Consider the following 14432-nt stretch of genomic DNA (forward strand, 5'->3'; position numbering starts at 1 on the left):
TGAGGGCGAGTCCCCAGCACTTCCTTGTTTCCCCCATCTCTCTTCCCTGATCACCACTCCTGATCCCTTTGACCCATTGCCCTGCGGATTTTCCCTTCTCCCCTTACACGGCGAAAAAAGGGAGGACGTAGTAAAGGGGATTAAGAAAAAAGTGTCCTGCCCCTTCTTTTTCTTTGCACAGCATTGCAACATCGGTTTGAGAAAGGACTCACCGTTCCTCCAAAGTGTCATCTTAGGCCACGTAACAACACAAATAGCGTTGCCCGATGCTCCAGGTTTATGCCGTGCACAGGTCCTTCCCCTGCTCAGATTCCTGTTTCCCTCATCCAACCTAATATAAAAATTAAACACGCACACAGACGGCAGCGGGTAGAGGCAAAAAGAGCATTTGCAATGGGAAGGAACAGAAGAAAGACCGCAACTCCACATGATAAAATTTTATTACAAAATATGAGAAAGATTAATAGCCGTAGGGGAGTTTCGGGGGCAGAGGGGGTTATGTAACAAACAAAAGCATCACCAGGAAAAATAAACCTTCCACCCAAGTTTTCCAGGTCCCAATTTTTTTTTTTCACATTGTGTTCATCTCAGACAGTAAAGAATCACTTTCCATCCACGCAGACCCGTGAAGCGATACAGTGCTCTTTTTTTCCTATTTACAGCAATTTTTTGGGTTCTTTTTCCCGACTATGATACAAGCGTGGCAGAGACGAGGCGCCAGGCTGGCTTTTGCTCTGCACCAAGCACGGGCTTGCAAAGCCTCCCCCATTTGCAAACCTGTTCCAATGTCCCCGTCACCTCAACGTCCCTCCTTCGGCTGGGGTTCACGCGCCCCGGCTACGTCGCTCAGCTCCGAGCCGTCCCCGTCCCTCCCGCAGCCCAGAGGGGCTTTGGTCCATCAGCATCACTCCCCATCCGCCCCGGCGTTCACCCTTGGCCACCAAGAGCTGCAAAACGAGATGTAAGGGCAGAGGCTGTCCACACAAAAACAGAGAAACGAAAGCCAAGGCTTGCTGTGGTTTTCCTTCAGACTCTTTTTGTCTTTGCAGTAGTAAAACATTTACATGCCGGCATTTTGCATGCGGAGCAGTGGTGCTGCTTGGGAAGCAGCACTGGGTTGGGGAGGGTTTTTGTTAAGACATTTCTTCCTCTGCAACCCCCATCAAATTAAAAAATAAATCATATATATACATATATATATATACACACACACATAGTCTATGTGGGGACAAGCAGATGCGTTTTTTTTTTTCCTGTGGTGATAAAAAACAAGATCATCAGGAAAATTATTTTAAATTTCCCTACAATTTAAAGCTGCCTGTTGGTTGTTTTGGCTTTGTACTTTTCTTCAGCAAACAGGTTTTGGGCTCCATCAGCACAACAGGGGAGGGATCGACATGGCAGGTAGCGGAGGTTCCCTTCTCCGAAAACAAGAGGGGTGCAACGAGACCCCTCTGAGAGGGCCACAGGTGAGGGCTGACCCCAGCACAGATGGTGTCTGGGTTGACCCTGTGCCCTGTAGTTTAACTCTCACCTTGAGGAGATTCAATCACAATGCACCAAAAAAACCATCATCTCCCTGCGTGTTATAATATGGGGTCTGCTGTCCTGGGGACTGCGGTGCCACCGGCTCCCCGTGCCTGGGCTGAACAGGCACCAGACGAGCAGGTGGAGCCCAGCAGGTCCCAGCACGCTGTGTCGGGTCCCCACCAGCCCACAGAGCCAGCCTGAGCCTCCTGGAGACACCGGCAGGGACCGGCTGAGGCATCTCCACGCTACCCTGAAATTCCTTTGGCGTGAGCTCAGCCCGCCCGTGCTGGCAGACACGCTCCTGCACCACTGCTGCTCTCCAGGGGTTTTTCCATAAACCTTCCCTGAGCCTCTCCAGACCCATCTCTATGCAGAAGCAAGAGGTATAATTGTCCCCTGCACGGAGGCTTCAGGCCACGTATCACTCCTACCCCTCCATTTTCTCAGAACTGCAAGCCCTATTTTCTCACATGGTGCAACCAAACCTCGAAGAGAAAAAGAGCCCAGGTCACAATGTTGGATTTGGCAAGGTCCTGTGCCCTGAAGAGGAGCCAGACCCCACAGCCAACAAGGCAGATGGCTAATGAGCCCATTTGCTCCAGCACCCACGATCCCCAGCGAGCTGTGGCAATGAGCAATGAAAGAGTTGGAAAAATGACGTGGAGAACGTATACGTGGTCAGCAAAAGTAATTCATGAGACAGACTCTTCAATCCTCACCTGAACATGGTGCCAAGAGGGTGTTGTCATCAAACCCTCCAGCCAGGCAAAGTCACCAGCGCTCAGGTCTGGAAAGCCCTTCCCACACACCGCAGAGAATGTCACCCCAGCCGCCTCCCAGCAATTTGGTGGCCTGACTTCACCTCTCCATCCCCACCCTCGCCACTGGCATGGAGAAAGGAGGAGGCTTCTTGCCAAAGAGCCACACAAAGGGCACATCTTCCATCCCAAAGCCTACACCACACCGTGCAATTCCCTCCAATCCTTCCTGACACACCAGCCCAGCCACCTGTGCCGCAGGTGTGAGCAGTTTTATTTATCCAAGGCAAAGGACAACTAGGAACCCAGCCGCAGTTTTTGACTCGTGTGGCTGAGCAACAGCAAAAAGGGGTGGCCTTCAAATTTCCACCACATAAAGATGCCACAGTTCAGCATGGCCTTCCAGTTCATGCTGCAGACACACATCAGTCTGCATACCCCTTAAATTTGTTCAAGAAAGAATAAAAGAGGAGGACGTGGGGAGGGAAATCAATATTCTGCTTAACACATCGGGCCCATTATTTGTTCCTGATTTATTTACTACCTGCACGGCTGCCGTTTAAACTGGCATGGCCTGGTTCTTATCCTGCCCTGGTAGACTTTGAAGAATGGATGATGTGCCCCACGTGTCACAGCACCCCATGGAAGAAGAGGGGATGTGCCTTATGGAGCCCAAGGCGGGGAACCTGTGAGGTAGGTAACATGATTACAATCTGAACAGCAGGATTTATTGGAATTTGTTTCAAAGACACTTTTCTTCCTGTTTTTTCTTTTCTATCCGAACGTGATAAAACAGCAACAGCAAAAGACCGGTGTGACTGTGACGACAGGGCGCGTGAGGCACGAGCAGAGCCTGCCCAGCGCTTTTTGGAGAAAGGCACAGAGTATCGTGGGAAAACAGAGCTTCATCAGTGGCTTTTTTACAATGGTTTCAAGACCCACGCTGGTCCTCCCAGAGACACCTGAAGTCAAAATTCATCTTGGAAGCAGAAATGCTTAGGACATAACCAAAAGCCCTGGCCGAGCAGGGCAGATATTCGCAGCCCCAAGTGAGCTGGCTGCCAGGAAACCACAGGTGGCTCAACAGGACACAGATGACGGCTTTTGTCATCTGCTTTTGTGCTGTCCCTTGCTTGAAGGCACACCAGGTGCGTATGTCATTGGCCCTTTCTTCTTTGCCCCCACAGAGACTGGGATTGTCAACCCAAACAGCCCTGGGCGTGTGCTCGTGTTCCTGCACATCAGAGGTGCCACATCCACGGCCACACCACGGGATTGCACTGACAGCTCCAGGTGAGACCTCTCACGCACAGCCAGGCCACCAACCCCTCACAACCCTCCTCGGGCTCACCGAACACACCACCCTGAAAGTGGTAAAAAAAATCCCAAAGAGCTTGAGACACGAAGGACAGTTGCTCCTGAGTGACAAATAAATAGCAGGTTTGCTGGAAGAAAGCCCTTTGGAATCCAAGGTCCATCTCTTTAGTGTCTTTGGGAGCCTCACCACGAGATCAGTCTGTAATTATAACTCTTTTAATGAAATTTCTTTTAAAACCAGAAACGGTAGGGGACAGGGCTTGCAGAGGGGGCCACCCCTGCCCTGCCAGTTGATCACAGCATGGGTTTGTTCCTACATAGGCGAGGAGGAGAGGCCCATCAGAAAATGAGAGTTTCAGCTGCTCTTGGAGTGGGGATCATAGGCGGCTCCTAGTTCTGGTGCCGCTTCATGTGGAGAGCCAGATGGTCGGAGCGGGAGAAGCAGCGGCCGCAGGCCAGGCACTTGAAGGGCTTGGCACCCGTGTGCTTCCGATAGTGCCGGGTCAGCTCGTCAGAGCGGGCAAAGCGCCAGTCGCAGCCTTCCCAGGTGCATTTATAGGGCTTCTCACCTGCAGGGAAGAGCCACAGGTCACGGGCACGGCCCCGCCACGCGAGAGCTGACGCAGACACACATCTGCCCAGCCTCCCAAACCCCCAACCCACCCTCCCGGAGATGTGTGGCCTCCCTTGGGCACCCAGGGCTGCCCCACTGCAGAATGGGGCTCACGGCCACGCTGAGGCTTTACACAACCAGGGGTCGCTTCTGTACACAGTCCACAGCCACCAAGGGACCACCAATTGTTGAGCTGCAGCAACCAGGTCTTACCCACATGCACCCCTCCTTTGCTTTCTAGGCTTGGTTTCTAGGGCTGTTCAAGTTCCTGTTGGCTTTTGGAGCATTTCTGGCTGAAAAAAATTCTGAGTTCTCTTTTTTAACTAAAAATTCCTATGGCAGGCATCGCTTCTCATACAGGTGTGGGGGGCACAAGGAGGAAGAAGTGAGTTATGCCATATAAATTTCCCTCAAAGCCTCACATCTTTGAAACCGCCATCTAACACCCTCTACCCCAAAGTTCAGCCCTGCAGCAGCTCTCCGTACATAAAATATTGTGTTTTCTTCAGAGCATTTGGGTGATGTAATGCCTGTGCCCTCGCCCCCCCCTGCTCCCGCCCATGCACACCTATTCCCAAACTGAAACAAATTACAATTGTGCAACTTCTCAGCCAGCTGGGAACTGGACTGGAAAAGCCCATGCCCGCTTCCAGCTGCCTGCGTGCCCAGTTTGCGGAGCTGAACCCTGGCTGCAGCCCTCTCTGCACATGGGTGTGGTGCTCTCAAATATTAGTCCTCGCTCTTAACAGCCTGAACAAGCAGGCAGAGTTCAGGGAATGTGCTGACTTTCCCGACCTCAAATATTTACCGTTTCATCGGCCAATTGCTGAGCGCACCATGAATGCACGTACACATGCAGCCTGCATGCACAGGCATGTGTGTCATGCTCTGACATGTTTCCCAGCGAACGGCCGTTCCTGTATGCCAGGCGGGTGGTGGATTTGGCCAGGAAACAAGAAAACATTCAGCCACAGCAAGATCTACAGTGGCTTGCACGCACCGCACAAAATATGAGAGCACGGACACGCGAACTTGGAGGAGACAGGGCACCAAGACTACACCCTGCTCACCAAAAAACCCTGGCCTCTGCACCACGGGGAGGAGACGTGGTTATTTTTTATGGCTGAGGTAAATACCGAACTTAAAGTCAATTTACGAGCAGTACGCCGGGTGTCTTAGGGCGTGCTGGGGATCTCGAGGTTTACGTTAGCATGCTAAGACAAAGGCGGGATTTGCACTGCACAGCCACAGACATTGTCCCCGCCAGGTCACCTGGCTGGGTCAACCCTACCAAGGCCCTTTAGTTTCAAACAATAACAGGTTGATCTCCAGGATCGAAACAAAATGCTTTCCATTGTCCCACGAGCTGGCTCCATCTCCCAGGACAGCACGGCAGGGCAAGCTCAAACAAAGGACCCAAACTGGCATTCCCAGCCCTGGGAGGTGGGTGAGCAGCCACCGGGTTATATATTTAATCTCACAATGGCACCCAGGAAATGAATGGTGTCTCCAGGAGATGAATACAGACCAGCCCATAGCAACAGGCAAACCACAAGTAAAGATCCTAGAGATCGTGTACTTCTCAGCCCAGCTCCCATCAGGCGAGGAGTCGAGAGAAAGGGCGTTATTAACCCTTCAAGTGATGGACCTGAAGTGGCATCGAGCGTACTCGTCTGGCAGGGTTGGGACGGGTCCTGCGTTGCGGCTCCAGCGCCGCACTCAGCGAGGCCGCGGCCTCAAAACACAAGGCTTCAAAAATTGGACCTGGACACCTTGAGCTCTCTAGTTTGGATTCCCTTCTTTTACACACCCCATAACACCACCAGTTTACTTGGCCACTCAGGTCACATTCTCCTTCACCTCTCTGCCCTTTTACAGCAAGTGAAGTGGAGGTGGCAAACACACTTGGATTTCCAGCTCAGTTAACTGGGAAACCTGAAAAAATAACTGCATTTTATTCAAAGACCACCCCAGTTTGCCTGGATGCATCTTTATATTGTGATTTGTAAGAATGGTGCACGTCTCAGACAGGTCACATCTCTGGGCACAGAGCTAAGACCTGTGCTCTGAGTGGAAGGGGAAAAGAGACATTTAATTTTAAAGCAAGACCCCTAGCACAGCCCTGAACACAGACTGCTGTTGTGACAAAAGCTTATCGCCACGCAGCTCTCGGAGCCGAGACAATGTCCTTCCTGTTCCTTTCTTCCACCCCTTCCGTGTTGTTCTCCAGCCCGCTCCTACCCAGGCCCTGCCAAAAAAATATTGTACCTCATGCACAAAGAAAAGTTCTTTGCTGGCTTGTTCTAAGGACTGATAAGATGAAAACAGAACAGAGCCAAGTGCAAGAACTGATTCCCAGCCCCAGGATGGGTTTTGTTCGTTGTTAATAAAAAAGAGAAGTGAACTCTGGGCCAACTTAATTGCTTTCAGTAAAGATCAGCCCTTCTATAAAAGAGATTTATGAGGGCACTGATGGTTCCTGGACTACCCAGGGATCTGATAAAGTTTCAGGTATAATAAATGTCTTAATGAGACCTGTGCTTGAATGCATAAGTGCCACTGAGTCAGGTTTACCCCGGGAAGCTGATTGTGGTGGGAGCTCCTCTGTGTTAGTGACCCTGTTTACACCAGCAAGGGCAGTCCACGTCACCTTTGCCCTCAGGAATGACGGCACAGCCCATCTGCACAGGTATTCAGAGCCCTTCATGCCTGTATTCAAGCCCTTCTGTGTGGGTATTTGGCAGCACCATTGGCGGGAAGCACTGGGCGCCAGTGGTCCATGTGACTGGTATACAAGGAGATACAAGGGGTTCCTCCCTCTCCTTGGGAACCACCGAGGTGCTTGACACAAAGAGACAGCCCTTGTCTCCTCCAAGGTCATATATATGTACCACATGCCCTTACTCAATCTTTCTGCAGGCTACGCAGGATCAGACCTGGATAGGATTTTGGAGATCTGCAAGGAAGAGCTCAGAGTGATGGAGGTTTTGGGGCGCCTCTTCCTCCCAGTCCATCGACTCAAGAGCCTCCAAGAGTTCTCCTAAATTCTAGACCAATGCTCTAGAAGGCCAGCAAGTGCACACAGGAATGTACAGTCACTATAAACCAGTCCAACCATTGGACCATTAACATCAACAGACTTAACTGTGCTCCTTACCCCAATAACCACCCTAGATTAACATAATCACCTCAGCAATATAATCTTTGCCATGAACAGGCACAGAATAAGCAGTGTTGGCGGGCAGTTTCCTGGTGATGTGGTGCTCTTACCTGTGTGAGTCCTTTGATGTGCCTTCAGGTGGGAGCTCTTGGTATAAACTTTTGAGCAACCTGCAAAAACAGAAAAGACACGACTTCCCTGTGAGAAAGAGGCCCTTCCTCAAACAAATCCAGAACATCTATTTATATTTGAGGTTAGGGACTGAGCAGGCCTGAAAAGCACCCTGGATAATTATGCAAATAAACCTGGTTATACCCATTTTGTTTCAGCAGCAGCTAAACAGCATTTGTTCTCCGAGACAGACAAACCTTTACAACACTCCATCTTTTGCCACACACTCCTGAAACCCATGGGCATTGTGCTGGGCATCAGTCAGGGGGAAGAGTCAGGCACAGAGTTCCAAATCCCCCTTCCTCAACCAGGTGTTTGAGGCAGGATGAAAACATTAAATTCATCACTGTTAGCTTCTGGCTTTGTGCTGACATTTGTCTTTCTGGATTCCAGATGTAACTGATATCACTGCTACAAGGTTGGAGGGAAGATGTATTTTGGAATAGTCCCAGCCCCAGCGCTTGTGGTGAAAATTTTCCAGGAAGCAGGAAACGCTGGGTACACTGTGGAGCCACAGCTTGGCTTTCAGGATCCAGAATAAAGCCAGTGGGAAGTGTTTTCAGAAGATCAGCAACAACAGGTTCAGTCAAAGAAAGGCTCCTAACAGAAACACCATGACTTGGGCAGAAGTTTCAACAGGCATCCCAAAATGAATCATTCCTAGTTCCTCATTTCAGTTAGATGAAGTTTAGAAAAGCCTCTTATGCTGCCTCTATGGCCCTGCTTCATTGTGTTTTGACAAGTATACTGAAATAGGAATTTGAATTCTTATGATCTGCATAAGTAACAGTCATATTTTTCGTTCCAGTGTTTCCACGCAGCCTGAGGAAGCCTCTTGCACAGAATGAGCTCTCCGTCCTGTCCTGCTCAGGAGGTGCAGGAGCAGCCAGCTGCCTTTCTCCTCCCCGTGGTAGGAGAGTTAAGGGTTGGTGACCCAGTCCAATTTTGCTTCTCGTGCTCTAAAGCCCTGGAGGTCCCTCACGCTCGGGAGAAGGATGAGTATGCACAAGACCAAGGGCTGCCTTGAGAAATGAAGCCAGCGGAGCACCCAGAGCAGTTTCCAAACCCAAAGGGACCAACACAGAGAGGCCAGAGCAGCTCATGGCTGAGCTTCATTTCCCCATGAGCACACAGAGGAAAAAGTGCTGGGGCCACCACCTGGCAACTTGGATCAGGGCTTTGCAAGCAGGTCTTCCCTGTTCATCCGGTTACAGGTGTGAACTCAGCATTGTCGGTTCCTCACCCAGACCACCTCAGGAAGACCTGCTGCCCCTGCCACCAGTCCTGGCTGGTTTCACCTCCAGCTGAACCTCAGCCTGAAGGATTAGAAGAAATCCTCCACTGTGTCTGCGTATACACACCATCGAGCCACCCGGTGTTTATTCAGTGGAGGTTCTAGGGGTTTTTTTGTGCCTTTCTGCTTTCCAGTGCAGGCCAAAATCCTGCTGAAAACAGGTTATCTTTGCCTTGGCAATGCATCCTGCACTATGAGACTCTCGCTCTGACAAGAGCGGAGGGGTCTGTTTCAGACCCATTGCGCACTCGCACCCTTAATCAGTCTCACACTTTTAATCAGTCTCCCACCATGACCAGCAGAAGGCCAAAGATTTGGCAGAAGCTGTTAACCACAAGACCATGGGTCCAGCTTCTGGCTCAGAAAGTCCCTAATCTGCAGGTTGCCAGAGGGTGGGAAAGAGTAAGCACAGAAAAGATCTTCCTAAACATGTCCTGTTCTTATATACTTCCTCTGGTCACTGCGGAAGACAGGATCTGGGCTGACCTACTACAGCCACTCTTGTGCCACGGAAACAGCACATAAATCTCGCAGGACACAGTTAGGAAATGACTTTCCCCAGTTCACACACCCCCACGGGAAAAGTGTTTGCCAATCCCCAACAGCTGATAGCTGGGGCTGGGCCCAGGAAGTGGGAGGTGTGTGTCCCTGCACAAGGATCAGTGATTTTCAAGCCCTCACGCTGGTTTCACTGGGTTTCCTCACCAGGGACACGGTTGCTTTTCTCCCACATGGCACAGTTTGCAGCTGCGGGTCCCACAAACTCTCTGTGCACAGTGCAGGAAACCCTGCAAGTTCTCCTCTTGCCAAGGCATCGCAGGTCCTTAGATGGACATGCTCATGCAGTGAGGTGACGCACAGGGAACAGCTTCAGCCCTGGGCTGATTGTTACCCTGAAATGCCTTTCCACACCATCCTGATGCAGCACATGAAGCCACTGAAGGATATGACGCAGATATTCAGCTCATTGCCCCTCTGGAAGAAGAGAATTTGGGCTACAGGGAGAGACTGTAAAGGCTGCTTGTGGAAATTACTCAATGGTTTGCCACTCATCATGGGAGACTGGGAATGGTCACCGAAAAGCCAGCATGGTTTCACCTGCAGAGAGCATGTGGCTGCTCAAGGTTAGGCAAGTCCAGAGCAAAACAGGCAGCTAAAGCAGCAGATTTCCAGGAGTATCCCTCTGTTTTGCAGGAGTGCTCTGCCTCCCGGAGTCAGGGTTGCTTTTGCCAGAGTGCAAAGAGAAAAGGGAAGGGGAGAAAAAAGGCATCAGCTAGCACAGGCAGGATCAACCCCTTCTAGTCCCTTGGCGGCGGTAGGAACCCCACTTCCTTGGGTTCTCCACCCAGCTCCACAGCTCCCCTCATCATACAGACATAGTGATCTCAGTTAAACTCCTGTGGAGGCCTAAGGCAGCCCCACCGTCCGTGTGACAAGAAGAGACCCCCCCAAAGCCAAGCTAGTACATCAGCCATGAGCATACCTGGGAAATCGCAGTGATGGATTCTCCTTTTCTCCAGCTCAGGGTTGTTGCGTCTGTTGTATTTGGGGGGCTGCATGACAATGTGCCCTTGGGAGAGGGTCCCAAGGCCATTGGGGACTTGAGGGGCCTGGGATGACTGGACCAACTTCAGTCCAAAAGTGGCTTCATACGATGGTGGAGGAGAGATGGTGTTGATGAGCTCGGGTTGATTTTCTGGGCTGCCAGGCTGCGAGTTGGGGGGTGAAGGGGGCAGGTTCACTCCTGGGACAGCGTAGAACTGCCCTGAGATGTTGAAGTTTCCCTGTCCCTGGGAGACGTGTGGGTACTGCTTAACTGGGCCTCCTGGGTGGACAGGTCTGTGGGCCACACTGGACATAGTGTTACCTGTGGACATGGTGACACCACTGAGGCTGTTGATGGCTGTTGTGCTGTTGGAGGAGGACGTCAGGGTGGTGATGTCACCGCTTCCATTGCCAAGAGGCATCTGGTAAAGCTGGGGTTGCTGTGGGTTGGTGGACAAGGGGATCTCAGAGGGCATCTCCTGCTTGATGAAGATGTTGTTCACGGCCACTGACTGGGGCATGCTGAAGACACTGGTGAAGTCAGGCAGGGTCTGTGTGGAGCCAGAGGCAGAAGAGCAGGGCTGGGCAAAGCTGGTGCCGGGCTCTGTTTTGATCTGTGCAAATGGTGTAATGGGTCTGGGTGGCCGGTAAAGTCCAGTGCGCAAGTGCGTCGTGTCTGGCAGAATCACATTGATGTTCACGCTGTACGGCGTCGAGGAAGGCTTCTCCGTGGAGAAGAACTCATCCACCACCGAGGCACTCTCCCGGCGGTACTTCTTGTCTGGTATCATCGGGATGGGCGGCACCTCGTTCGAAAGGTACTTATCCATTTCAGATCGGGCCTACGGCAAAAAATACAGACAAGATCTTGTGAAGAGCTACCTCAACACACGTGGTGTGAGTCCAACATTCAACAAGTACTTAAGCTAGCAGGAAATTGAGAGAACAGCAAGAACTGCTCAGGATTCACCAGCTGTGGTGATTTAGCTTCAGTTTTTGACTCAGCCACAGACTCCCCAGGAGTGAATCACTGTCCTTTGTCCCACTTCCCTCCCACCTATCTGCACTGATAGCAAAGGGTAAGCCAGGCAGAGGATGCAGTTATGAGAAGTACAGCCTGATAAAGAAAAGCCAAGCTTTAGGTACAAAGCTTTGGTCACACAAACAAGAGAATTTAACACTAGAAATGGGATGAAATCAGAAACTGTGCTCCAGTCAGCCTCACGCTTTGGGCATATTGGATTTGTAGCCCACATTAGACATGCTGACTCTGGTCTCCTGGCCAACAGGCAGACTCAACAGCCTGAGATGTATTGCATTTTATTCTAGGACAATACCTTCAACTGAGAATATTCTAAGACAATATCTTTAATTAATTGAGAATAATTTGGGCTATCACCCTAGAAATCCAAGTGATGTTGCCACTAATTCTGTGAGCCTGAAACTGAAACTTCCAGGCATACTATTACGGTCTTGCCTTGGTAAAATGACTCAGCCCTCACCTAACCTTTGGTTTAGTTCTAGTTTTGTAGAGCTGTTTTCACAAGTCTGGGTCCTCCAGGCTAGCAGGACCTCTAGCTCTGACAATCATCACTTGCCAGGTTTCTTCCCCTCCTGCTTCTTGTCTGATGCAGCATCCCACTGGATCCAGGCCCAATAATTCAGCAAATTGATGGAGCAATCCGCTAGGAAATTCATCCCCTGGCATTTGATGACTCAAGTTCTGCTCTTTGTGGTTAAAGATACCAGTGCTAATGCTCCTCTATAAAGCTCCAGCCTTTAATTATGTGGTTATCCATGTGTCAAGCTCATTGCAAAGCCCTCGTAGACTCATTCATATGTAGAGGAGCTGGCAAAACCACCAGGTTTCCCTGGCAGAGCCTACAGTGCACTTCAGGAGAGCAAGCTGATCCTGCCCCACACCCTGCACGCTTGAGCTGAGGGTTTTACAGCTCTGAACTATGTCACTGGAGTGCAATGGGCCAAAGTCATCCCTGCTGCAACTTCATTGCTCTTAACAAAGCTGGACAGGACCCAAGAGATTTCCTCGCCCTTTCCAGCGAAACATATCACCTGCACTTCCAGCTAATTCAGAAGAGCCTTTGCACCTCTGCAAGCCATATTGGCAATGCATGGGTAAGCTGGCTTACACCCAAATACAGGTACGTGCCACAAATACACCCTCTCCTACATGGGTAGAAGCTCAGAGCAGCTGGATTTGGAAGCGCTACACTGCACTGGAACCGAGCACACCGAACTGGGACTGTGTTTTCTACGCCGTGCTCGCTGCGCTGGTGTGTGTACATGCTGTGCTGTAGACTCTACCTCTCCTCAGTGAATGTGCAGGCCCTGAAAAGTCCCTGCCCTCATAAAGGAAGCTACCTGTTGACAATACAAGCTCAGTTTGTGTCACACCCTCACCTAACTGCCTCTGTTCCAGCAACACCCACCCCATGCTCCAGTGAGGAAACCCTTGCTTGGGCATACCCTAAGCTACGGCATCAGCAGGAGGCAGGGGAGAGAATAAGAGACCATCAACCCAGTCCTCAAAGACTGGTCTAAACCCCTGGTTTCCTCTCTGCTCTGCCTTGCAGTGTCCACCTTGGGTTCCTGTCCAAGGGAGAACCACACCAGAGCTTTGGAGCTGAGCCCTGCGTGGTCCTGCCCTGTGCCCCCACACGGGCACGCTGAGTGACCCTGGGGAGGCAGCTCGCTCTAGGCAGTACCAGAGGCTCCGAATGCCGAACATACCTGAGCAATGAAATGACCCACTTGCCAGGAGTGGGGGCAGGGGAGAAGGTGTTGGATGCCTTTTACTTCTACACTTCCCTTATCTCTGGCATTTAACTTTCTCACCTTCAGCTCCCAAGGGAGGGTCTCTCCCCCCACAACTCCAGTGGGTCCTTATACAGCAGCTGACCAGGCAGGGAAATTACATGTAAAAAGGCACGTTGGTTTCAGATTTCAGATTTCAGATCCAAAACGCACGTTCTCAGCCAGAGTATCCCTGCCTACCCCACTGTTCAGTGTCTACCAGTGTCCTTTCCTCTCACCATCACCCCTACCTGCAGAGCAAAGTCTTCTTGCTGCCATTCCATTAAAGCCCAATAAATCCAACTCTGACTCTGAGCAGCCCCAGGGTCTGGGGCAAGGAGAGTGTTAAGGAGCAGATAGTGAGCAGGACAAAAGTGATGGGCTTTCAAAAGACAGGAAAGAACACCAGCCCTCTCCAGCCACACCGGTGCATGCAGGACTGGAATGGTGAGGGTCCCACTCCACTGGAATCCAGGATGTCACAATACTGCTGCTTGCGTCAAAAGTCCCATGTGACCCCGAGGGCCCCAACGTCCTTCAAAGAGGAAAATGGGGCATTTTGCTTATTTGTGGCCCAGAAATGCTTAACAATGCTAGTTCGCTCCCACACCACTCATGCTGAGTGCTGACACCTAATATCAAAATACTGCCCTAAGCACCTCCCGGCCCATGCTTTATCCAAAACCAGCTCCTTGGCCCACGGTCAGCACAACCAGGGTGACTAAGTGCTGACATGGCTGGGTGGGATCCAACTTGAGTGTCCTGAATGCAGGTGTGTCTATCTGGCTGCTCCTTTCATACTTGGTGGGGATCCAATTAATGAAGACATAAGAAACATGGAGGAGGTAGAGCTACAACAGGGACCCAAGTGTCTTGCAGAGATGGAGACACCACGAGCAGGAGGAACACACCCCAGCTGGCAGCAGGGGTGGGAGGAGGAGGGACACTAAGTCAGTGAAGGGTTTGGAGGGGAAGCCGTATGAGGAGCAGCTAAAGCCACTGAGTTTGTTCAGTTTGGAGGAGACTGAGGGCAGAGCTCGTGGGCCTGCAGGTTCCTCAGCAGGAGCAGGAGGGGCAGGGCTGAGCTCTTCTCTGTGACAGTGACAGAGCCCAGGGAACGGCAGCAGATGTGCCAGGGAGGGTCAGTGGGACATGAGGAAAAGGTTCTTCACCCAGAGGTGCTGGACACTGAACAGGCTCCCAGGGAGGTGTCACGGCCCAACCTGACAG

The 14432-nt window shown here is 51.2% G+C and overlaps 1 protein-coding gene across 2 annotated transcripts in view; it reads right to left on the minus strand.

Annotated features, from left to right (window-relative positions):
* Positions 1-1208: 1208 nt before the first annotated feature.
* The window catches only part of LOC136106182 (Krueppel-like factor 5), a 28261-nt gene continuing 15037 nt past the window's right edge, over positions 1209-14432 (minus strand). For both annotated transcript variants that reach the window (XM_065846332.2, XM_065846331.2), the window contains 3 exons: positions 10327-11230; positions 7489-7548; positions 1209-4174 (listed from right to left, as the gene is read on the minus strand). In XM_065846332.2, the coding sequence (XP_065702404.1) occupies positions 3996-4174; positions 7489-7548; positions 10327-11230 (1143 nt within the window). In that variant the 3' untranslated portion in view covers positions 1209-3995. The remainder of the gene's footprint in view (positions 4175-7488; positions 7549-10326; positions 11231-14432) is intronic.

The sequence above is a fragment of the Patagioenas fasciata genome, chromosome 11, assembly GCF_037038585.1.
Source record: "Patagioenas fasciata isolate bPatFas1 chromosome 11, bPatFas1.hap1, whole genome shotgun sequence".
Lineage (NCBI taxonomy): Eukaryota > Metazoa > Chordata > Aves > Columbiformes > Columbidae > Patagioenas > Patagioenas fasciata.